Raw genomic sequence first — 24,972 nt, 5'->3', positions numbered from 1 at the left:
TTTATGAATTGTTTTAGTGACTCAAATATTTTATGGACTATTTTGGTGACTTTAGACTATTTTATGGACTATTTATTTAGAAAGTATGTTGTTTCATGAACTATTTTTATGAGTTTTGTGTTGTTTTGTAGATTATTTGTGCAAAGTTATATTATATGTAATGATTAATGACGTTATGTATTATGTTAAGCTTATGATTATTTCATTTCGTTTCATCCATGTTGAGTTATTTATAGTTACTTATATTTGAGAATGAAAAACACATTTGAAAAAAATAATTTTTCTAAAAAAACTCATCAATTTTAAATGCTCAGTTATAAAAAAAAGGCTAACTACTTTAATATTTCAAACCGAAATAAAAATCCGAAATAATCGAACTGAATTTGTAAAAATAGAATCAAACCGAATTTATTTCGGTTTGGTTACGGATGTCATTTTTGTCAATTCGAAAACTAATAAACCGAACCGATATTAAACGATCAGACTGAATCGACCGAACGCCCACCCCTCGATATAATAGTGTCTCAAAATAAAATGTAAGAATGTAAGATTATTTTATCTTATATTTAGTTGGAGTTATTATTTAGCCACAAAATTATTTTTTTCAATATTAGAGATATTAGTTAGTCTTAAAATTATTCATCCCATTATATATCACACCATGATAAGATAATTTCAAAATAATTTGTTCCCAATCAAACGGATCCTAAGTATGTTTCATATGTAAATCAAATTATTTAAAATTATAATTTTGAAAATAAGTTTTTAGATTAATTTATTTTACTTGACCCTCCAAATTACTCTGACGCAATTCAATGATTCACTTATTGAAACACCAATAAATAAGCTAACAATTTACTTATTCCGAAACGAAGGGAGTATTTATTATTAAATAACAGGCAGTGTCACACTTTGGTGGGATTGGAAGCACTGCTCCATAGCTGCTAACTATCACTTCACTCCTGTTGTTGTTGAAACTGAGTCGGTTGAAATTTTATACTTTCTTCAGTATCCGTAATTGCAGGTCAATGTTGAGGCCAGTGGTGCAACATAATTTCCGAGAGGCCAATGCAGTAGCTGACTTTTTGTCACGAAAAGGACAGAATCTTCAATCAACAACAAAATGTGTTTCAACTTCAAAAGGATAACAATGGTGTTTTCTGAGGTAGATTAGTGTCTAGGTTGATGTATAACAACCTCGTAATAGTTCTTTTGTTTCAGTCAATGCGAAGCATAGTAATATTTTTGTAACCTCTACTTTATGTACTGATACCTAGACTATCTATATATAATATTTTCCTTTGCCTACCAAAAAAAAAAAAAGCTTGTGCGAATTTTTTAAAAAAATTTATGATTGAAACAGCTTAAAATTAGAAAAAAAAAATTATTATATAATTATTGACAGGGAATACACTGGTCGTAGATATTTTGTCTATATCTTCCTATATGTACTACCATTAGGTCACTCTAACATTCTATATTCTAAATTATAATTTAAAAAAAATATGTAGATCAAATCTCTACTTATCTCTCTCTTTTTTTTGTATTTGTCTTATGATGTAGATGAGAAAAGAAAGTAACACTTTGATATATAAAGTACATTTACTTGATTAAAATATGCAGTATATAACAGTGTAAGATTTTGTAACTTTTGAAGCTGAAGGGATAGAGAAAATATTGATTTGAGATTTAAATACGTGATTTTTAAACTAACAGAAAAAATTAGATGAGCTTGAGAATTTAATTAAATTTTCTCAACATATTGAAAATCATGCATCAACCAATGATGTTGAAGAAACTTTTGGAGAAGTTGATAATCGTGTTGATATGAAATTGAAAAAATTGAAAGAAGAGATTGAGAAGATTAAAAAAAAAAAGAGAATATGTGGAGAAGAATTGCGACTAGGAAGAATTTACACATTTTTGTTGTATTTTATTCTTGTATATTAGTTATAGCTATAAGCTATTGACTTGAAATGATATATATGAAGAAAGGTTCAATGAGGCTACCTTTAAATTTTGGTGTTGTTGGAAGATATGTGCTGAAATCAATTTGGCATAGCCTCTTTTCTAATAAACTTTGACTTGGTCTATTAATATAACGTTGGTGTTTAATTTATTTGAATGTGTGACAAATTGATTGTTATAAATGCAGTATTGGATGCCTCATATTTGCTATAAATATGCAAGTATAGTCATACCACATACTACACTTTATGAAACAGTTACAACTGCATAAAAATCTCAAAAACATCAAAATAGGAGAGTCATAGCAGCATAAAAACCTCAAATATTGCTAGAAATAATGACAAGTAAATGTGAAAGAAGGGAGTATTTATATTTAATGATTATACCCTTTACCAGTGTATTTATTCTTTTCGGACAAATCTGTAAAATGAAATTGACTACAATTTGATCATTTAACAAAATACCTTTTCTTTTGGGACTAAAAAGTGAAGTTCTAGAAAAAAATTTCACTAATCTGAATCCATAAAACAATTTAAAAAATTGATTATTTGTTCTAATATAATTTTAAACAATGTCACGTGAACAAACAATTCTCGTGATAGACCAATGAATCTCACTACTACTAATCTAAGAGGAATTTAAATACCCGCCAAGTTTCAATAAATCTCTATCCTTATCGTCTGATCCTTCCCTAAACCCGAGCTGTATTACAAGAAGCCACACTTTTAAGTTTATGGAGGTCTTAGTTTCTACCTTTTACCGATTATTTCGCCTAATAAACTAGTGACTCTCAACAGTTTTCTTCCCTTTTTCCTTAATGTGCTTGCTTTGACTTCCCCTTGTTCGCTCTTACTCCTCCCTTTTATCCATCAAAGCTAACAATAATATAACTAAAATAAGATTATTATGTATTTACATTAAGCTCATAGAGTAGTAAAATCAGTCACAAATCTATTATCAATACCCATTCTGAATGCCGAAGGACTTCCGGAAACATCCTCTCTGCCTCCACGAGGTACTGGTAAGATGTGCACACTCTCTACCCTTTCCAGACTTCACTTGCGGTATTTCACCGAGTATGCCCTTGTTGTGGTCGAGAAATTATTTATCCCAAATACTTGAGTAGACTTGCAACTTATCTATTCTCACACAATTTGCATGTAACTTCTTTGGGAATATTTTTCCACGCCAACGAAAATAAACATGGAAAAAAAGTGAATATCGACTCTTCACATCATTTTTTGTTTTTAATTTCCACCCACAAGTAACAAAAAGTTCACTAAAAAATAGTATTGAAAAGGAGGAAAACATTTATTATCAGGAATACAAATAAAAGAGATATGAACTGCAGTATACCAAAGAAACACCAAAGTTTAACCCCACCAAAGACTGCCATTGGAGCGCCCCCCCACCCCCAAAACCAATCAACGAGCTGACAGCTGAACTTCCTTCACCAATCTGTGAATCTAGAGTCGGAAATTATTTCATACTGCATCAACAAGTTCAACCCACAGCGCGATATGGTCTGCTACCTGGTTAGTACTCTCGTCCCTTGAACGGCATTTCCTATCATGTCTCAACAAAGCAACAGTCAGTTTGAGCCACTAACAGAGAGAGAGAAAGAGAATGTTGAAGCTTCCATTAGTTTGTCACAAGACCCAATACTCTTGCTGAAAAAAGAGAACATGCATGATGCGATAAATGAACATGAGTCGTGGCGCTCTCTAAAAACAAGAGAGATTTTCTCATAAAATTAGAGAACTCTCAAGAATTCGTCCGACTTATGCACGAAAGGGGTTATATGACCAAACATATTAACAGTCAATCTTATAACCATAACAATCAGAAAAATGGTGTTATTCACGTACGAATCAGCCGACAGACTGGAACACACTTTAAGAGCTCGACTGCTGTTAAATTTATCATTATTTCGGTTTTACTGGAGCAAAGACTAACAAAAATAATTGTAGAATGTCAAAAGATTACTTACAGATGGGTAACTTGGCATATAGACAACTTGCCGAGGGTGACCAATCATCATCTGCTGTCCGTACTGCATCAAAAAGATAAGAATTTTGAACATTCTGAAACCCATTTCCAATATGACAGAAGAATAAGTACACTTATATGCTGATAACCCAAAAAATTGACAAACCTGTGGCCCATTTGGATGAAAAAATTGTTGTGGTACAGGTGTAGCCTGTGGGTTAAATATAACAGGCTGATGTGCAGAAAATGATGGACCAACCTGCATCACCAATTTCAGCTTCTCAACGTACTCCATAGTAGTTCATAAGAGGAGTACAAAAGCAATAAGATTAAACATCTAAAAGCATTGCATAGCTTATGGTCACAGGTGCATAAGAACAAATTTGGAGAATGGAAAAGAATCAAGTACACGTATAGAACAAGTTCTCAGTTTTTTTAAGTTTCTCAGTTTTTTTAAGTTTCTTTAAAACTGTAGGCAGATCAAAAGCACAATTTTTCTCAATAACAACATACCCATTGTAATTTCCACAAGTGGGGTATGGGGAGAAGAGGGAGGGGGATTTATAATCAATACAACATTAATTATACCCGCTAAGAGAAGTATGATATTTTACCATAATTGACTGCACAGCAAATAGAATTTCAGTTCCACCATGAAAAAAAAGAACAAAGGATAAACAATCAACAACAGAAGATTACAACTGAAGTGTCCTTATGTACACCTGTAAATTACCATCCTCATCTACCCCTCCTGCAAATTACCATTCTTAGGAAAACATACTTGCAAAGTTTACACAGTACCACCAAAAATGGGTTACTGACAAACCAAATCTATAAATATTTCCACCAGCATAGCCAAATGTTTGATTCAAAATAGAACTGAGAGACACTGTCAAGTACATATCTAAATATAACTTAGGTAATACAGCTAGGGAATGCCCATGCTTTGATATCAAAATACAAACCAGGTAAGATTCATTACAGATTTTTTTTTTTCCAGTCAAAACAAACTCCGCATAGATTGGCTATATAAAATACAAGCATCACTTACCCCAAGAGGCATGCCATGCATATTTGGAACAGTAGCCACACCCACTGGATAGTAGAAGGAATTATCAGACACTGGAGAAGCAGGTCTCAAAGGTGATTGAGATGGAACGAAACTCTTTGCATTAGGATTTAGTTTAAATTCCTGACAAAATATTCATAGAAGCAGAATAGATAAACATGTAGATGATTAGCCAAAGGGAGGGGCAGAAGAACAAATAGCACAACTCCACTTGAAATTATAGCCAAAGGGAGGGGGAAAAGAAGAAGTTGCATAACTCCACTTGAAACTATGGAAATTATTGCGGGATGATAGTTCTTCTGGTTTTGTTGAAAAAAGGAAGATTAGGAAATAGTTCTTGCCTTGGCATGTGGATTGAGGGTCGATTTTTCTGCTGAAAATGAATTTACGGAAGAGGTTCGTGATAATCCATTGTCAGCTAAAGTAGCGGCAGCACCTGTTCCATCAGAAGCGGATAGAGCAGAACTACTAGGTCGCACACGAGAACTAGCAGATTGTGAAGCCCCTTGGATCTTGGAAGACACCGACCTGTCCAACTTCTCTTGAGAAGCATTTGTGATCTTATCCTGGTCCGCTGGAAGAACATGCAATGCAGAGATGTCGGAAGACGATCTACCCCCATCACAGGTCTCCGTTTTCATTCTTGAAGAAGACTTTGAATCTGCACAGATTAAAACCTGAGGTCAACAGAAATGGATGTTGGAAGAAAGACATTTTGACAGAGTTGAATTTGCACTGTCAAAAGCACAAATGTATCACAGACCAGCATATAGCAATTAGACATCAAGTAACTGTCATTGCAAAAGCATGAGAGATCTCGTTTCTTAGTCACAAATTCAATCTCAATTTTCAGGATGCGAGTTCATTGTAGGCAAAATGTAATCATCCTATACTTTTACCATTTAATTGCACTAACACCAATATAAGCAAATGTTGCCAAAGTTAATCCCGATTGTATCTTTTTTATTTTTTGATAAATAATCCCTAATTGGAGCAAAAGTTGTGCTGCTAAAATCCAATACATCCACAAGATGAATGTCGCAGAGATGCGGATGCTTAGATGGATACGTGGTCATACAAGATTAGAAATGATTACATTTGCGAGAAAGTTCAAGCAACACAGATTGAAGATAATGAGAGGTCGTTTGAGATAGTTTGATCATATCGGCCTCCAAATGCACCAGTCTGTAGGTGTGAAATCATAGTAGGTGAAGGTGTTAAACAGAGGACAAGGTAGATCTAAAATCACATGGAAAGAGGTTTTCTTGAAGTACCTACAATTTATGGGGATTCAAATAGACTTAGCAAAAGATAGGGCACCAGAGAAGAAAAAGATCCACATAGGCGACACATATTAGTTGAGAATAATATTTTAGACATTCACATTTTTACTGTAGGCCAACACACATAGTAGGTGAAGGTGTTAACAGAGGACAAGGTAGATCTAAAATCACATGGAAAGAGGTTTTCTTGAAGTAACTATAATTTATGGGGATTCAAATAGACTTAGCAAAAGATAGGGCACCCGAGAAGAAAAAGATCCGCATAGGCGATACATATGAGTTGAGAATATATTTTAGACATTCGCATTTTCACACACACACACACACACAAACAGAGAGAGAGAGAGATACATATGTTTTAAACACCCTCCAGTCTGATTCTCAACTTTTTCAGATTCAGACCTGTTAATTCCCTTTCTTAACAATAACCCAGGATGGAGGATGGAGAACAGAATCTTTTTCAGATTAGGGGGGAAGTCTTATGACTTGACTAATAAGACTATTGTCCTTTCTCGCAGTCGGAGTATTATGATTGTTTCTTGTTCTTCAATTTGCTATTATATGCTGTTTCGTGTAGTTCAATTACAGTAGTATTTGTTGTAGTATTGTTCTGCTACTACCTGTTGTTTTTAGTACTGTCTGTTGTTTCTTTTATTTCCTGTACTTCTTTTTCTAGATTGTATATATCTTGATCTGAGGTCTATCAGTTTGAGGTTAGGTTTGCGTACACCCTACCCTCCCCAACCCTACTTTGTGGGACTACACTGGGTATATTGTTGTTTCACCCTCATACGAGCCTATCTCAAATGGTTTTTCAACTGCGCTTACTCCTCAAACTCGATCCATCCACCACATTGTTCTCCTATTTCCTTCATCACCTACCAGACCATAGTTGAAGAGGGAGCCCCAAGTAGGTGACCACCACTCCAGCAGTAGATGATGGCTTTTCACCTTCCTTTCTCCCAGAAATACATGTTCAAATTGCATTCCATTCATATTATATACCAGAATATTATAGATACCTTTCAAAGTTTTTGGAGCCCAAGTTTTGACATTGTTGCGAGTGGGGATCTCGCTGCATCCTGGAAAGCTGCCTACCAGACTTCTTCTCAGGGGATCTTTGCCACGACTCCCTTCTTTAGCTGCTGAATCTGTTTTGATAGGATGTTGAAGTGCTGCCCATTTGTTCTTGGGCATCGCATCTTTGTACCTCCCACCTCTATTTCCCCTGTTATAATCATCCTTATCAGTTGTAATTGAAATTTGTTTCTTCACTGGCTTATTAATAAAATTCTCAATTTTCTTAGTAAGTTCCTCCCAAGCTTCATTGAATGTGTTTTCTGGAAGAATGATGACAGATCTAGCATCTCCATTAACTGCAGTGATCGAAATAAATCTGCCATATTCATTGAACTTTAAAGAGCAATAGATATAGGTGGACAGATCCACGCATCTCCAACACTTAAAGGATTTCCCTTTAATATCTGATGCCTCCTTTAATCTTCTGCACAACCACAGCAGAGCTCCTCTGCTTAAACTCATCCTTCTCATAGAGAATCTGGCGCTCTCCACCCATTCATACCAGATCCCATATGTAGAATTTATTTCTGTAAGGTCGTAGGATTTTGCCCCTACTCTGAAATACAATCTATTCTCCATATGGCAAGATGTGCAAGAGGAAGAGATAATAGAAGAAGAAAGGTAATTCCGATCAAGATAGTTCGCCCAAACTTGAAGTAGGTTACAGATAGGTATGAAAGAAAAAGGGTTTTCCTGTGAACAGCGAGGATCCGAAACACCAGAAGGGCACCTAGGTAGGGGTCCTGGGAGCAATATTTTAATTACACTACACAAATCTGAGAAGAGGATTCACTAAATCTGTTGCAAAACATTTTATTTAATTGCAAAAACTAACCTCCATATTTTCCACGATTAAAAAAAAAAAAAAGATTACCTCCATTTTCTTCTTGGCCCAAGATTAGCATTTTGAGAAAGTTAAATCGTATAATTTTCTATGCCGTATCTTTTAAAAGCTAAAAAGCTCTGTTTCCTTTATCTGCAACAACGTATCTACTTGCTATTATGCCTGAGTACACCTTAGCATCTTGAAAAACCATCTCACTAGATTCTCTCAAAATTTTAGTTAGGGCCATACTTGCCAATTATCCTTTTAGTACCTTTAACATAAATTTACATGCTAATATCTAAAAATTTCAGTGAGGCAATTGACAAGGAATTAATTGTGGCATCACCTGCTGACAATACCCAAAAAGTTCATTGTGAAGAATAAATTAAAGAAAATGTGCTTAACTATGAATCATATATTCTGTGATGTTTAAGCCCCACGAAGGTAGACTGCCCCTTAAGTTCTTAACCAATTTATATAGCTCGCAAACGCTTCAAATCAAGTTGGAGAAATGGGAGAAAAAGGGCTTAACCATAATGTACAATTAACAAGAATATTTCTCAGCTCATAAAAATATGCTAAGTAACACATTCTTCTCACCAAAGATTTCTGTAACTTCACTAAATCCTTTGCTTAAAAAAGAAATTTAATAATTTCTCATATTCTCTTTTCGTGAAGTTACCTAAATAGAGGGATTAATTGCAAGTTCACTATGAGAAAGAGAGTGGTTTCTTTGATGTCTTGAAGTTGCATTGTTATCTTGTAAAATTTGGAAGAGTCATGGATGAGACAGAGAAAAGATTAACACATAGACACGAAGAAGAAAAACGTTTAGTTTTTTTTAACAGACCAAAAAGCCCTGGTAATTGATGTGTTCTTAAATGACTATTGAGGGTAATTTGAGTAAGTCAAAAGTGGGTAAAATGCTAACCTACTAGGTTCATGTAATAGGCTAGCAAGCTCATTCACAGAGATAGCCGATTCTCAACTGTTTGGGACTAAGGTCTAGTTGTTTTTACTGTTAATTTACAGAAATGAACTAGCCGAATAAATGACAAATGCAATGTAGTTGGCCAAGTGTTCACTATTTTCAATGCAAGGGAAATAATTAAAAAATTCCATTTGCATGAGTTAACATGAAATATCTAACTTCTCTTGATCACAAGACATACTCACCTTCAAATACTGATATTTGAGCCACTTCAGCTACCTATATGAAACAAGGAATGCCAGCCATAAGAAAGTTCTCCAATAAAAGGTACACAAAACATTAATAGTAAGTTAAAATGAAAAAAAAGAAGCATTATGGAATTTAGAGCTTAGCTGACCATTTGATTTCTCGTATCCTCCTTATTGCAACTTGCTCCAGCATGTTCACTAAACAGGGCTTTGAGTCTCCTAAAAAGACCATTTCCGTTGGGGAGACAATAAATGAGATTACTAACAAGGCTAACATTATCATTTAAAATTACTAGTCGGGGTACCAGAATATAGACTTTACAGACTAAGGGGATAAAAAGATAATTTCGTTGGGGAGACAATAAATGAGATTACTAACAAGGCTAACATTATCATTTAAAATTACTAGTCGGGGTACCAGAATATAGACTTTACAGACTAAGGGGATAAAAGTATCACAATGGTAGAAAGGAATGATTATAGCAAACCTGTTTAAGATAGAGGCATCTTTAGGGACAACTTCAACTGATGACTCTTTCGCATGATCATCATAACAAGTCTGGTAGACATCCCTGCTGGTACTTAGCTGAGAAGATTGCACTTCATCCTACGGACAAGATAGGCATAGAAATACTAAAATACATCACATAATTAGCTTAGATATACTATAGTCAGGTACACAGAAGCTAAAGTATTATATTGTAGGCTCTTAAACCACATGATTCGCTCTGAAAGTGCTTGGTCTAAGATGTGAATAACTCTCACATTCACTAGCAACAGTAGACATAACCACTTAAAATATTTTCCAACTAACTTGAGATATCTGATAATATGACAATAACCTTCCTCTGTCATCCATATTTTAAGTTATGCCTTGGATTTCATAATAAGAAATTACAAATTACACTAACCGTGAAACAGAACCCCAATCATTGATAGGAAGGAAAAAGCCCCAGTAATGCAACAAAACAATTTTTAGACAGAATAGTGAATGCAGGTAAACAAACTTATACCATGGCGGAAGATCTTGACGAAACTTGTGCCCCATCATTCTGTTTCCTTCTGCTCATGTAAGTAGATGACTTGTCCATGGCATTAGATATACCTTGAAACGTTTCATCATTACGTGAATCCAATAATATGTCCTCACAGTCATCATAGCCGCTATCATCAACCTCTCTAAAAACTGCAGAAAATCTGGTTTCATCATCAACTTCTAGGTTCTCGTGAAGTTGAATCCCTCTCTCCTATGAGAAATAAACTCCAAGCAGCACAACTAAAATTAGAGCGAAAAAAGCAGAGAAAACTCACTAAGAAACAGAGAGTTCTGTATAAAGGAAAAAATTACCCTACCTCTGCTAGATGAAAATCACGTGTATCCTCACCCTCAATTTCTCTAGCGATTCGTAGAGCTTCTTTTTCCAACTCACTCATCTGAGGACCTCTCTCAAGCTTCGTCGTATAAAGGTCCTCATCAAATGTGCTTTTTACTCCAAACAATGTTTCATTGGCTTCAAATTGATCCCAGCCCCTGACAAGCACACACATTGTAAAGATTTGAAGCAACTATAAAGGAGATTTCGATAGATGACTAGTATAGACATGCAAAAAAATAAAATTAGCAAAAGTAAAACAATACAGGACAAAGAAAGTTTAGACTTTAGTAGTTACTAATAAAGGGACGATACAATAATATTCTACGCATTTATCTTGCATTGACATAGAGCAGAAATGGAAATTCGTAATGTAATTCAGTGAAATTAATCTGTATCATACAGAAAGAGGCACTCGTCCTGAATTAAAATACAATAATGTTCTATAGTAAGTAGATGTCATTAAACCCGGGAATGACACCTTTTTCGTCCTTTCGGTGATTACCCACTTTAAAAAGCTACAGGAGAAATTAACCCTTTTCACCAAGAAATATTGTACTTCAAAGACAGTTGAAAATTTGAAATATGATTCAGGACACAGGAGCAATGTAATAATTAAGCCAGAAGAACTTTTTAAGTGCTAATATCTGGCGCAATCCAACTCAATGTCTGCCTTCAGAATAAACTCAATACATATTTACTTAGATTAAAGAAAAAGAGAGCATATAAAAGGATGAACTTCGCAAACAACAATTCCGTGACGAAGGAGGAATATGTTTCAGATAGGAAAAAGACACAGAGACCGGTGGAAAGGAGGAATGGGTTTTAAATATGTGTAAGTATGCATGAGAGGGACAGGATCAAGAAATTAGAATACCGCCTCAATCCAAAGATGGGAGGACGCGGCAGACAAATTCTCACTATCCATTTCACTCTATTTAGACCCATTTCATTCAACTGTTGAGAAAACTTATAGTTCTATATATTAGAATTTACATTTCCTACTAACACAAATTTGTAAGAGGACCAAAGAGACCCCTAAAAGCATTGGACCTAATGTAAGCATAACGTCAAGAGTCAAGACTAAGCCTTAATTCCACTAGCTTGTGCGGCCTATAAGGATCTTTTTGTCCTATTCTTCCATTTTCTCCGCTACATCTTTATGGATTACTAGACAACATAAGCTTTTATGAATATGATGCTCAAGAACAACTAACATAACCATCCCTCTAGTAGTACGAGAATTATTTTCTTTAACCACAGTAATAATCTGTTTCAACAAGAACACAGGATAATAATTCTATAAGAAGTCAATAATGACATAATGTAAGCTCAGATTTTCCTGTTAATTTCATCATGGCCTAGAAGTGGCAGTAACTACTTAAATCCATATCTGCTAATTAAGTTAAAGAAAAGTGACATATCACGTCATTATAAATTAATATAACTATAGTATTAATATTTGCCAATCGTATGACTTGGCAGTAACGATAGGTCGATAGGTATGGGTGTCAAGATACAATCAAGAAATGTATACTATGATACTTATAAGTATATATATCGACAACTAATTAAAGTTATTAAATTAGAGCTTAGTATAATTAAATTCTTTGTAAACACTTTTTGTTTAAACACAAGTTATCCCGTATAATACCAAAGTGTTCTAGTACTTTATGTGAATATATTTACATGGTAAAAACCAAAAGCCAAACCAAATAGCTAATCAACCTATACTTCTTGGCCATAGGTTTAGTCAAAGCACCTGAGTTAGGTTGATCAAATATAGAGCGGATCAATCAACCACACTCGGTACATCAAGGATTTTGAAGGATCCACGCAATACAGACTACAAATAGCTAAAACATAAACAATCAAAGGAAATGATGTGAGGAAGCAACCTATTCCAATGGCCATCAAAAACATTGTCCAGTTCAGGACATTCAGGAGCATCATCATCAGGTACCCAGCGTTCTAACTGCCGCTCTACCTCAATATGCCGAGATTGTGAAATACATGAATCTGTCAAAAGTTCCTGCTGCTGTTCCAGCATGACTTCTGTTCTGAAGCCGTCTAAAGTTGTAGGCACACCCTACTCCAAAGCAATACGCATCATTGTTATAACTACAGCTGATTGAAAATCACAACAATCAGAAGAGAAAACTAATTAGAAACGATGTATAAAGGTCTTCCATGAAACACCGTCACAATAATATTCTGTGATTTGATTTGTTTGGTTGATTATTTAAAGAATTGCTGCAGTTGAAATCAGACAGGCATAAAGTAATTGCTGGAAAGAATTTTAGTAGTTGCACACAAACCTTAGCTGTAACTTGTACAAATTCTTTACCCAGTATTATCAAAGTCTTAGATGGAGGCTTGCTAAAAGCTTCAGAGGTATTCTTCATCCCCTCGGAACTATCTTTTATCAAGTGGGCCATTTTCAGAATAATACCTGTGCAAAGAGAAGGGAACAAAGACAATGTTAAATATAAAATATTAGAACATTTACCAAAACAGTGTTTAGAGTCTTCAATTAATACCCACAGACAGCAGTCTTAAGTTTTTTTTTTTTTTGATCAAGGACCCGTAGTCTAAGTTAACTTTTCTATCATACCAAAATCTTTTTCAGCATTTGTCGCGTGAAGTATCCCTGAAAACACTGATCCGTCCATCACTTGTACTTCCACTTGATGTCCAATAAGACAAGTACTTAAATAAATTAGTCGATCACGTGACAGGCTTTGATATGCTCCCCCTTTACCTAGAACACTTGGAATTAGAATTACGGAAGAAATCATAGACAATTGTAAGTCGGTGGCTCTCACCTACACCTGTAAATTGACAAGAAGTAGTTCTTCCAGATTGCACTTTAGTCTCCAACCTAGTTCCCGTTTCTCTATCGACTTTACGGCAGCCATATCCATTGGCAGAAGGCCTCGCCTGCATGGGCTGCTGCATCTTCCTAAAATATGTGTTAATTTATAGGCGAGATGCGGTTCCACTCAGGTTCAGTCGATACACTGCAGAAGACGACACTCCAATAAACAAAAAATCCTAATGGCTTAAGGTTGAAATTTGAAATAAGCATCTTTTTTGCCAAGCATGGCAAAGAACCAACTACACAGAACGCACCAAGACGACAATTAAGGCAGTAGAACTGGATCTACCACTAGCTGGTACCCATGTTGCTCGAACCCTTCACTTTTGGTGCCACACATCACACGTGAGTGTGGGATCAATACCAGATTTTATCAACCGGTTTTGGGTACTTGACCAAACGCCACTTTTAGAAATTAGGGATAGATACGTAATCAAAACAATAACTAACGTGAAATTGAAGAAAATGGAATATCTTGTATATAGATATTTCTATGCCAGTCTTTTTCCTTATATCTCCTTTTGAGAGTCTCCTCTTGATCAACACTTTCTCCTAGGAAAACCTTGTAAAGTTTTTCCCATAATGTCTCATAATTTAGACATATAACTCTATTTTTAGGTATTTGAATTATTTTTAGGTGAATCCCGCACCCATATCTGTATGTGGATCCATACCTCCAAATCTTAAAATTAACAAGGCGTTTGGCCATGAAAACTAAATTTTTTTGGAGTTGGAGTCGGAGAAGTTGACGTGGATTTTACATATCACTCCTGCAACTGCACAAAGAGCATTCTCATCCATGACGTATATCAAGAATGAACTAATTAGTAGTATTTTTTTTATTTTTTTTGGGAAAGAACTAAGTGGAAGTATTGGTGATGAATTTTTAAATGATTGTTTAATTTGTCACGTCGGGAAGGACAAAATTGTAAATATAAGAAACGATGCTATCATTCACCATTTTCGAAATATGAAAGTGCGTCAATGTCAAATATGAGATAAATCTACTTTTGTTATATTAGTACTAAATTAATGACATTTGATCAATTTGAAGTTTATAGTTTGCTCATAATTTATCACAATTTTTAAGTTTTAAGAGAGTTGTATGCCACTTGTGGATTTTACTAGGCATGTTGTTGTTGTTGTTGCAAGAGAGTTGTATGCCAAACTCTGTAACTAGTAATTAACAGGGACATGTTAAAGATAGTGGTGCCCCACTCATCTTCAAATCCCGGGTTCACCTCTGAACCTTATCCAACACTATTTTGGTAAATAGTTGTCCGAGACGAATCAAGTCATTGGTCACCAGTGCAGCCTAAGTTCCATGTTTTCCCATCTCCATACTCTTTTGATTCACCGAGATTCTCCGATGATAGCTCGAAGATAAAACTAAACCCTTCATTCCAAGGACTTACAACCCCCTTCCCTGGAAGCCCTTCAAATGTTGTGAACGGTGAACCCATCTTCTCAATTCTGAGCCTGTTGGGATATCTTGGTGAACACCCTCGAATCTCCCCAACATACAATTTTGAAGGGACTACCTCTTTTGTTCAATGATTTTAGCTCCAACTAATTCCTATCTTTCAGCCCATTTCACTTTTAGACCATTTCTTCAGTTTCCACTGCCCTGTATAACTAGTGATTGTTTCCCTTTAATAATCTGGCTTTCTATTTAATTTTTGTATATCGACCCAGGATGTATTGTAGGAAAATTCCAGGATGATAATGTTGCTTCTCTTTCGCACAAATAGCCACAAATCTTCCATGAACATTAAAATTCTGAGTTACTGAAAACGCATAGAGTTGGTCCAACTGATTTCATCTCCTAAAGATGTTCCCAGATCCTTGTGATGCTGCAATCATCCTTTGGCATGTCCATACATACATTAGGACTCGTCTGCTGATCATCAACTGCCTAACACATTTTCTTCTTCTCTCTACACAATTGTACCATATGTCGTAGGATGGAGCATATTTTATGAGATCGAAGGACTTAGTGCCGACAATGAAAGATCACTTTCTTGACATTTGATGATTAAGTTCTAAAACAATCACCCTAATGAACTGATTGGCAATAAAAAATTCGCTCACTTCGGGAAGAATGGACGGAAAGAGGGGGCCTTTGCACTATCTGCCATAACCTAGGACCAACAAGAGCCTAGTTCCAGTTGACAGAAAAAACCAGTTTACCAGGAAAAGTCAACGGTTAAACACTTGAGTGGCTGCTTTTTTAAATTTGAGCCCGATGAAGTGAGCTCTTAAAAATCTTATTACTAGCGGGGTTCTGGGAAAAGAAAGGGAAAATGACTTTAAGTTCAAGATCAGAGTGGTATTTTCCTTTAATCAAGTAAGGTTTTCATTAGTAAGCCCAAGATCAGATATTTGGTGAAGGAACAATTATGAACTACCTAAAACATCAGCTGCTATTAAGCTTTTAAATGATCAAATATTGAACATTAGAAAGCTACAGGAGTAGTAGGTAGCGGAGTGTTATCATACTTTTATGTGGGAGAGGCAAAGGGCTAGTCTCTTCTCATCTTCCTTTTATTTAGTAGTATTATTTGATATTCGCATAGTGTCTTATTCTTTATTTTTACTACTATCTGTTGCCTCATCTACCTAGTTTTATCTTGCTATTTTGTTGTCATTATTTTGTTTTAATTACTCATTCTTTTGAGCCAAGGTCTTTCAGATACAATCTCTCCCGAAAAAGAGAAGCCCAACTACCAGAATCTTGACAAACCAACTAACAGTAACCAAGAAACGACATGCAGTGAATCTATTTTTCCTTCATTGGAAACTTAAGCTCAATGCCATCTGTTCAACATGCAATTGATATTTTTCTTTCTCATCCCTTTTTTTCCTATACAATACATAATCATACCAAGTGAAAAACGGAGTCTACAGGTACCTATTCATCATTGTGAGTAAACAGCAGAGGAACACTAAAGGCTGTTAGAATATAAAGAATTAAAGTCACGACGAAGCCAAGGAGTGTCTATATGTAATATATATACAATAAAATATATTTTTCCCTATCTACATAGTGTAATTTTCCAACAACGGGGTGTCGATCGACACCCCTCAATTAAATGTGGTTCCGCCACTGAGAGTAAACACACAGCAACAACAACAGCATACAGTAAAATCCCACGAAGTGGAGTCTGGAAAGGGTAGAGTGTACAGACCTTACCTCTACCTCTTGGAGGTATAGAAACTGTTCCTGAAAGACCTCCGGCTCAACAAAAACCAACAACTTAGCCTAAATTAGTTGGGTTGGCAACCTTTATATCCATTCTGCTGTATTTAGGTCCATTTCATAATTTTTATAAGAGTTTAACGATCAAAAGCACACCAGAAGTATCCCGATTTTTTGAGTCCACACCTAATACCTGAACTATCAGGTATGGTGTGTGAGTTTCCTGTTTCCTAGTGCACTATCGCCAACTATTTATCAAAACACACCTCAACTATCAATTATTCAAACGATGGTGATATTTCAGAATAACAACACTATAATCAAGAATGTATAAACTCTCCAAAGCACCCAACTATCCATATAAACAATCAACGCAGCAGAAGCTAATACAAAATCACAGCCTTTTCAGCTGCTTTACAAAATCATAAGTAAGTAATTCAAAATCCAAACTTTAAAATGGACAACTTTTTTTCCGAGCTCGATTAAAAAACTCTAGACCCATTTTCTTAAACACACCTCAACTATCAACCATCCACTTCCCTTAACTAAACGACAGTGATACTTCAGAATAACTGCAATATAATCAAGAATAACTACATTCTCCAAAGCACCCAACTTTCCATACTAGAAAATCAACACACTATTAGCTAATCCAAAATCACAACTTCTTCAGTTTTTCTACAAAATCACAAGTAATTAATTGAAAATGCCAGCTTTAATGACGGAAAAAGGACAACTTTTTCTTCCGAGATCAATTGGAAAAAGAAAAAACTAGACCCATTTTCTTGTGCGATTCAAACTACATAGATTTTATCAAAACATACCTCAACTATCAACTGTTCACTTTTCCTACCTAAACGATGTTAATATTTTATAATAACTGCAATATAATCAAGCATAACTGCATTATCCATAAAAGGATCTTCCCCAAAGCACCCAACTTTCCATACAAGACAATCAACACAGTTATTATCCAATCCAAAATCACAGCTTTTTCAGCTGCTTTACAAAATCACAAGCAACAAATTCAAAGTCCCAGCTTTAAAAGGGCAAAAAAGACAACTTTTTTCCCTAGCTCAATTGAAAAAAAACCTAGACCCATTTCCTTGTGCAATTCAAAAAACATGATCCATAAATAAACAAGTCGATAAGAAAAGGCGATACTTACAAAGAGAGAAAACTGAAAACTGATGATACAAAAACGACAGCGTATGTGTCAACGGAATTGGAAAGGATGAAGGAAGTCTCTGCGTGTCTACCGTGAGGGGTAAATGCTCAAAATGGGTTCTCACAGAGAGTCCATTATTTCTGTTTATACATCTTGTTTGTTCCTATATATATACTAGCGAGGTAATTTTGTATGTTTAGAAGAAAAATACAATAAAGGATGAGGGCTACTATACATTATTCAGGTATTCCGATAGTTGGTTATGCATGTATTAGTATAAAATATTAAATATTTAGTTATACTAGTTGAAAAAATGGCAGAAATGGTCACAAAAATTAAAAAAAAAACTGAACTTCGAGGTAGAGATATGTTTGGTCGTGTCTTTCTGAAAAAAATTTAGACTTTCAAATTTTTTTAAATTTAATTTTATGTCCTCAACTTTTAAAAACTATTAAAATTACCCAACTAACGTACAGCCAAATGTGATTCTGAAAGTTTTAGTTTAAAGTTTTTATAGCTATGGTAGCGAGATGAAGTAATACATGGTATTGAAACTATAATACTCAATTAAAAAGATGAAAGCTCCATGTATAATAGTGTTATTTTCTGTAAAAAAAAAACAGCTAATTAATTTCAATGATGAGAAAAATTCAAATAATTTTATTATGGTGTGTCCTTTTTTGTAACACCAGCTAACCAAATAATTATGAACATCACTAATTGTAAATGACAATATAGTTAACAAATTTGGTTTACCCAGTTATTGACTTACCACAATTAAGGGATGTATCAAGTAATGCAAAAATTCCATTCCTATCAAATAATGCAAAAACGATTGTTAATGTGCATCAATCGACTCGATTCGATTTTATCGGTTTGGTTTATCAATTTTTGATTTTTAAATATGCTAAATCAATAATCAAACCAATAAGATATTTTTTATCGGTTTTCGGTCTATCGATTTTTAGTACTCAATGGTTCGATTTTCGATTTAATCGATAAGAAAATACTCATAAAATAGAGATAGTAGTAACTAACATGAAAAAAAAATGAATCTTAATTGCAACCAAAAATCCAACATGATGTGTTTTAATTTACAAGAATCTTCAAGTTTGAACTAAATGTTGTTAGGAGAAATTAAGAGTTTGTATAGTTGAAATAATAAGTTTGTTAATTTATAGAAATCAAAGAGAAATATATAATAAATCATATATATATATATATACACTCTTATTGGGTTATCGGTTTACCCAATAAAAAAAAAATCAAACCGAACCAATAACCCAATAAATTTTTTTATAAAATCATTAAAAAATCATTACCCAATAACCCAATAACAATATCGATCGGTTAGATTTTTGCACATCTGGTACAATATCAATTCTATCCATACTTGTTTCTGATTTGGGCAACAAGCCCAGTTTTGACATATTACATGGCGAGATACACAAAGCAACCTGCATTCTAGCTGATACGGCTTCCACATGAATGGCTATATTCATGAAGCAGGCAGCTTGCCATGACGAAACTTGAAGACAAAAAACTGATCGCCATCACAATGTCGTAATATGAAAGGGATATTCTAACTGCTACGTCAAGTAGGTCATGTTGAATCAAGTCACTATATACGAGAAGTACAACCAAAGTTTCCCTAAAGACTTAAACTAATCTTCTCAGACCACTTGAAGATATCCGAGTGTACTTGATCACCTCCCAAGTCTTTGCCAGTAGAACCAGCGGCAACTCTCATAATATCTTCAATCAAAGCGAAATTTCCCATTATATCTACATGAGCTCCACTTTGGGTACCGCGACCTTCAAGAAGGTTAGCGGGAGGAGCGTGATCATACTCCCTTATATAAGTTTTGATTCCCGAAGGATTAAATCTAGTTCTTCCGCGCCATCCCTTTGCACACATGAAGCCTGAACTTAAAACAGGCACTGTCTCATCGCCATCAACAGTTAAAACACCGTTATTCAAGCAACCTTCATTCCCTTCATCAGCTGAAGTTTCAATCTGGAATGGAATATGACATTGTGCTATTGCCGCCTGCCTGTACACATACGCTCTTTCAGTTGGAATGCCGACTCCATACATTGAATAGATCTCCATGTCAGGAGCATTTGGTAGCCTGCATTATTGATAAGGTAAAACTAAAATATATCAAGTAACAAGATGCATTCTATGTGCAAAGACTACATATTAAAATAATATGGAAACAAAGTTCAAATGGAAGTGCTCACTTTGTTTCCAATGGATTAGACCAGTATTTGTAGTGTGAATATTTTGGATCGTCTAAGTTTTCAGCTATGCCGTATGAAAAATGAGCACCTCCGCGAGCCATCATTTTTGGGGCAACAAAGTGGAGTAAATCCAAAATATCTCCAGCTGTATAAACCTTGTATTCTTCCACAGCTTTTATACCGCCAACACCCATGTCCGAGTACTCGGTCCACACATCACATGTGTTATTTGCAATATTAGTGCCCTTCACTGCACCCTGCATGTAAGCAAACATTAGCTACTTCCAGACAACAAGAGTGAGTGGGAAAGAGATCATTTCGCAAAGTGTGTCAGCATTAAAAGTTAAAGGCATATTGAAACCTGGTATAAAACTTTAGGAACCCAAACCATGGAAGGACATCGATTGAGACATGCATTCCTATGGTGCAACTGAACTAACGTTCATCTTATATGCATTTCTGTTGAACTCATGTAGTTATTCTCTTTTTATACAACAGATATCCGATGGAGAAACTCCCTCGCTAACAAATCATACTTAAGCCCGGTTATCGAAATCTGCCTTCTATGTACTAAGACACATGCACTTCTGATACATAGATTTAATTTCCTTCACTGTCATATCCTATACCTACATAACACCAAGTACATCTGCTTGAATTTTAAGATTGGTAAGCATGCAAGATGCATCCAAAGTGTCTAGCTATGACAAGGTATCCAAATCATCTCTGGTTGTTCCTAAAGCAGCAATCTAATTTTAGATGACAGCTCTACCAAAGCTATGCCTCACAAATGTCTTTCTCAAGCACAAATATGAACCAGAAGAAGAAGTTCATGCCAAAGCACTAATCCATTCACATATATCTTGAGTCTTAGTAGTATCAAGTAGCAAGATGTCCTTAAAATTGCCATGCATAATTTTCAAACAACTCACAGTGAATCAAAAAGGAGAAAGCATGGAAATATGTATAGAACGAAAAATAAAGAGCATTTGGTTTCGGATTAGCATTACCCTGAAGTCAATCCTCTTTAGATCTGATGGATGTTTCTCTTCTGCATCCTTTCCAAATGCTATCATCCTTCCATAGTTAAGTTGTCCTTTAGATTTTATAGTTTCATTATCATGACGGCTTGACATTTGCCCAATATTGTCTCTTAGCTTTCTTTTACGAGGAGAATAACCTTCTTCCGGAGACCAGTCAAGACCACCCCAGATCGTCTCTCCTCCTTTGGGTATCATAGACATGGCTGAATCCCATGTCCGTATCATCTTCATTATATGTGGTAGTGTTTGAATACGAAATAAATCCTTGTCCATAACAGATGGTGCTATAGACCTGAAATTTAGGTGGATTTACTAATGAACATGAAGACTACTAAAGAAGAAGGAACAGGTTACAAGCGGAAGCACTCAAAGTGCAGCCAAGAAATGATTTAGCTTTATAGCATCTGTATAAGTGGCTGTCAAGGCAGAAACATTCACATGAACCAATTTTACCTTACAACGGCTATATCTCGCGCTTCAGCTGAGAAAAGTGCAGCTAATGCTTTAGGAACACCTAGAAGTGCCCCACCAATATTCATCACTGCTTTAATATGCTTGGCGCACCAATCAGGACCGCCGCCACCGCCCATTGGAGCTGGTGCCTCCACCCACTTCATAAAATGCAAAAAGTAAATAGCCCCCATGGAATGTGGAACAATTACTGCTTTACTGCCTCCATTAGATGCAACCATCAGCTCTATATTGCTTTTTATCTGGCTTAATGTATGGTCACGCACCTGATGAGATGAATCGACCATCACTATATGGTACAACCTTTGAAGTTAAGGAAACAACAAAGCTCAAGCGAGCAAAAGGACAACCCAAAATAAAGTGAAATTCGTACCTCAGTATTCTGAAATGAAAGCCTCCAGTCATATGCAGCCATATACATTGTTTTCTCTTCATATCCTATTCGCGCCAAGTTAGCAATCAAAACTGCCCACACAAAATATCCAGGCGCAAAGTAATCTGCAGCAACAAGTCCGGCAACTGGCCTAACCCGAATCCCCGGAGGATCCGATCCAGATTCATTGTCCAATGACATGTGTTTCACCCAACATAACGGTCTCTTACCATCACATAAACAGATGAACATTAAAATAAACTTTGTTTTCCAATTGTTACACAGATTTAACTCTTTCGTTTGGTTGGGAAAGAGTTATCCCGGGATAACTAGTCCCGGGATTAGTTATCCCGGTATAATTCGGGATTAGTTATCCCACCATGTGTATGGGATAACTTATACCATCACTATGGTGTATATGGTGGGATAAGTAATCCTGATACTATCTAATCCATCAAACCAAACATGGGATAAAATAATACTTCATTTTATCCTGGGACTGTGGAAATTGGTAGTACTTCTCAGTCCCAAATTTTAGAGCACAACTCATCCTGTATACATACTAGGAATCCATTTATGATGGTACAGTAGAAATTCATAAACTTCAAATCGTTGATCAACATAAGAGAAATTACCATACCTTTTATACACTTCGCCAAAAGTTCCACCCCATAGCCGCTTCCTAAATAATCCATCAGCACACTGATGTCCCTCCCACAACTCAAGGCCACAAGTAACAATCCCAGGAACAAAAACTACTGGATGTTTAGCCTTTAGCCCTTCATTTTGTAGCTTGACACCCGGGGGATCAGCTACCGGTCCATTAATCGCCTCTGTTACGTACTGTGGGAATGAAGCTGGCATGGCATTATACAAAAATAATAAAATCCACCATACAGTACAAATGTATCCCACGAACCAACAACAACTGTCTATACATGACCATTTCTGCTTCGTCATACCAATCTTCTTCTTAGTTTTTTTATCATCAACGTCATCAAGTTCTTGTGGAGGAATTTCATTTTGATGAAGTGGTTTTCTTCTTCTAATTAACTCCATTATCAAAATTCACTTAAACAAATAGTATTATTCTGTTGGAATGGATACAAGCATGTTATGTGTAATAACTTCCTATAATGTTGGATCAAGAATTTAAGTTGGTGGAGGGAAAAATAACACTTGTGCTTGATTACTACTACTGCTATTTTTTATTTTATTTTCCGAAGGTTTGCTCTTAAAATTTTGTTTAATTTGAATTGATTGTGAAACATAATACCTATCAGTTGCAATTTGTTTTAACAAATTATTTTTTTCAAATGAACACAAAATTGAACAAATAAAGGAGTCAAGATACTCATATACTATGTTTTAAAGTTAAAAGTCACTTGTTACAAAAATTGGTAGTCAAATATTTAAACATGTTATTACTTCATAGCTTCTCTAACGAAACACAAGATGGTCCATATATATATATATGAGAACGAGCCAAAACATTTCATTGAAATTCTACTTCAAAGTCTTTTGATCTATTGCTCCGGCCCACCATGTTATGGGCCTTAATATTTTCTAAAAATTACACAAATACACAACTTATATTTTTAATATTATAAAAAATCTCAACTCTCTAAACATAGGACAAAAATCCCACATATACATAGAATGTTATGTATATGTCGGCTATGTTATGTATATTAATAAGGAGAGAAAGTAAAGTAATTTAAAAAGTGGGAGAGAGTGTAATTATTTTAAAAAATTGATATTTATGTTATTTATACTAATATTTTCACAGACCCCTCTTGGTTGTATAATTTTGGAGAAATTACGGACTTACAGAGTTTGGACAACTGATTAACCAATATGGCCGAAATATAACAGTGTATATGTTGTGCATAGGTATGTTTATTATATCAAGAGGCGCACTCATGATTTGAGAGTAGTCGGTGGCTACAAAAATGCTGGGAAGTTTTTGGAGTGAAAATCAAATCCAGGTTTGTGCCCTAAGGAGTCGTTTGGTTGAAAAAGAGTTATTTCGAAATAATTATTTTTGGATTTAATAATTCCAAAATTAGTAATCCCAACATGTGTCTAGAATAACTTATCTCATCACTATGATGTAAATGATGGGATAAATAATCTCAGTACTAACTAATACCTCACACCAAACATGAAATAAAATAATCCATCATTTTATTCTGAGACTATTTTATCCCTTATACCTCACATTTAACGACCCTAAAGAAATTGGCATATTTTCAAAATAGGGTGTAGTAAGCTGTTAAATAGCACCCAGATGAATTATTGCTTGTATTGGCAACAAGGAGAAAAGTAGAAATTGTATGGTTGGCATTTTCATCACATAAAAAAAATTAAGGCACATAACAAAAAACAAGGCACAAGAAAAACAATTAAGACAGACTTATATATATGCCTTTGAGGCTCCACCATAGAACTAGACCATTTGTCCTCTTTTCTTACTAAGGATTACATTTTTAGAGTATTATTTTGTTTTCTCTTATATGTGGCAAATGAAGCTAATGTGATACAAGTGCGACTATGAAGATCAACGTGTGTACAAGTGCAGCAAATTATCATCCTAAAAAGTTCAATGTTGAGACGTGAGATGGACCAAAGACATACCCAAAGCCGCCCATTTTCTTATTTGCTACACTAGAGGGGTGGCCTTTGAAGACTTTTCATTAAAGGGGCACTTTTGTTATTTTAAGTCTAAATTGTTATGTAATATAAATAGAACAAGATAGGTCTTTGGAGGCTTAGTTGATTATTGTTGTAAGTTTTGACATTTGAAACACCAAAGTCCTCTCTCTACTT

General features: G+C 35.2%; 2 protein-coding genes across 7 annotated transcripts; both read right to left on the bottom strand.

Annotated features, from left to right (window-relative positions):
* Window positions 1–3,172: 3,172 nt before the first annotated feature.
* LOC107876072 (polyadenylate-binding protein-interacting protein 4) lies at window positions 3,173–18,285 on the bottom strand. 6 transcript variants are annotated; one of them, XM_016723061.2, is made up of 15 exons: window positions 18,013–18,285; window positions 13,593–13,787; window positions 13,382–13,528; window positions 13,086–13,219; window positions 12,666–12,856; window positions 10,748–10,925; window positions 10,408–10,641; window positions 9,883–10,001; window positions 9,544–9,613; window positions 9,392–9,425; window positions 5,368–5,687; window positions 5,009–5,149; window positions 4,124–4,216; window positions 3,959–4,021; window positions 3,173–3,534 (listed from the first exon to the last, which is right to left on the bottom strand). In XM_016723061.2, the coding sequence occupies exons 2-15, from the start codon at window positions 13,723–13,725 to the stop codon at window positions 3,505–3,507; spliced, it is 1,887 nt and encodes a 628-aa protein (XP_016578547.1). In that variant the 5' UTR covers window positions 13,726–13,787; window positions 18,013–18,285; the 3' UTR covers window positions 3,173–3,504. The 6 variants fall into 6 exon arrangements, with proteins under 6 accessions (XP_016578547.1, XP_016578549.1, XP_016578548.1 ...); XM_016723063.2 differs by having other exon boundaries at window positions 13,382–13,522; window positions 18,013–18,213; XM_016723062.2 differs by having other exon boundaries at window positions 13,599–13,787; window positions 18,013–18,213.
* A 922-nt stretch (window positions 18,286–19,207) lies between these two features.
* Window positions 19,208–23,209, bottom strand: LOC107874787 (phospholipid:diacylglycerol acyltransferase 1-like). The gene is made up of 6 exons (XM_016721526.2): window positions 22,784–23,209; window positions 22,144–22,366; window positions 21,753–22,036; window positions 21,267–21,591; window positions 20,257–20,513; window positions 19,208–20,144 (listed from the first exon to the last, which is right to left on the bottom strand). Exons 1-6 carry the CDS (start codon window positions 23,200–23,202, stop codon window positions 19,664–19,666), a joined length of 1,989 nt encoding a protein of 662 aa, XP_016577012.2. The 5' UTR covers window positions 23,203–23,209; the 3' UTR covers window positions 19,208–19,663.
* Between the last annotated feature and the right edge of the window lie 1,763 nt (window positions 23,210–24,972).

This window comes from Capsicum annuum, chromosome 6, assembly GCF_002878395.1.
Source record: "Capsicum annuum cultivar UCD-10X-F1 chromosome 6, UCD10Xv1.1, whole genome shotgun sequence".
NCBI lineage: Eukaryota > Viridiplantae > Streptophyta > Magnoliopsida > Solanales > Solanaceae > Capsicum > Capsicum annuum.
This window is presented reverse-complemented; position numbering and strand designations above follow the sequence as displayed.

Coding starts and splice junctions, on each gene's coding strand:
- LOC107874787 (XM_016721526.2), bottom strand. CDS start 23,202: ATGGAGTTAATTAGAAGAAGAAAACCACTTCATCAAAATGAAATTCCT. Junction 22,367..22,783: donor TTTGGCGAAGTGTATAAAAG/GTATGGTAATTT, acceptor TGATGGTAAGAG/ACCGTTATGTTGGGTGAAAC. Junction 21,592..21,752: donor CGAGATATAGCCGTTGTAAG/GTAAAATTGGTT, acceptor CCTAAATTTCAG/GTCTATAGCACCATCTGTTA.
- LOC107876072 (XM_016723061.2), bottom strand. CDS start 13,725: ATGCAGCAGCCCATGCAGGCGAGGCCTTCTGCCAATGGATATGGCTGC. Junction 9,426..9,543: donor AGGATACGAGAAATCAAATG/GTCAGCTAAGCT, acceptor TGTTTCATATAG/GTAGCTGAAGTGGCTCAAAT. Junction 5,688..9,391: donor TCAAATATCAGTATTTGAAG/GTGAGTATGTCT, acceptor TAATCTGTGCAG/ATTCAAAGTCTTCTTCAAGA.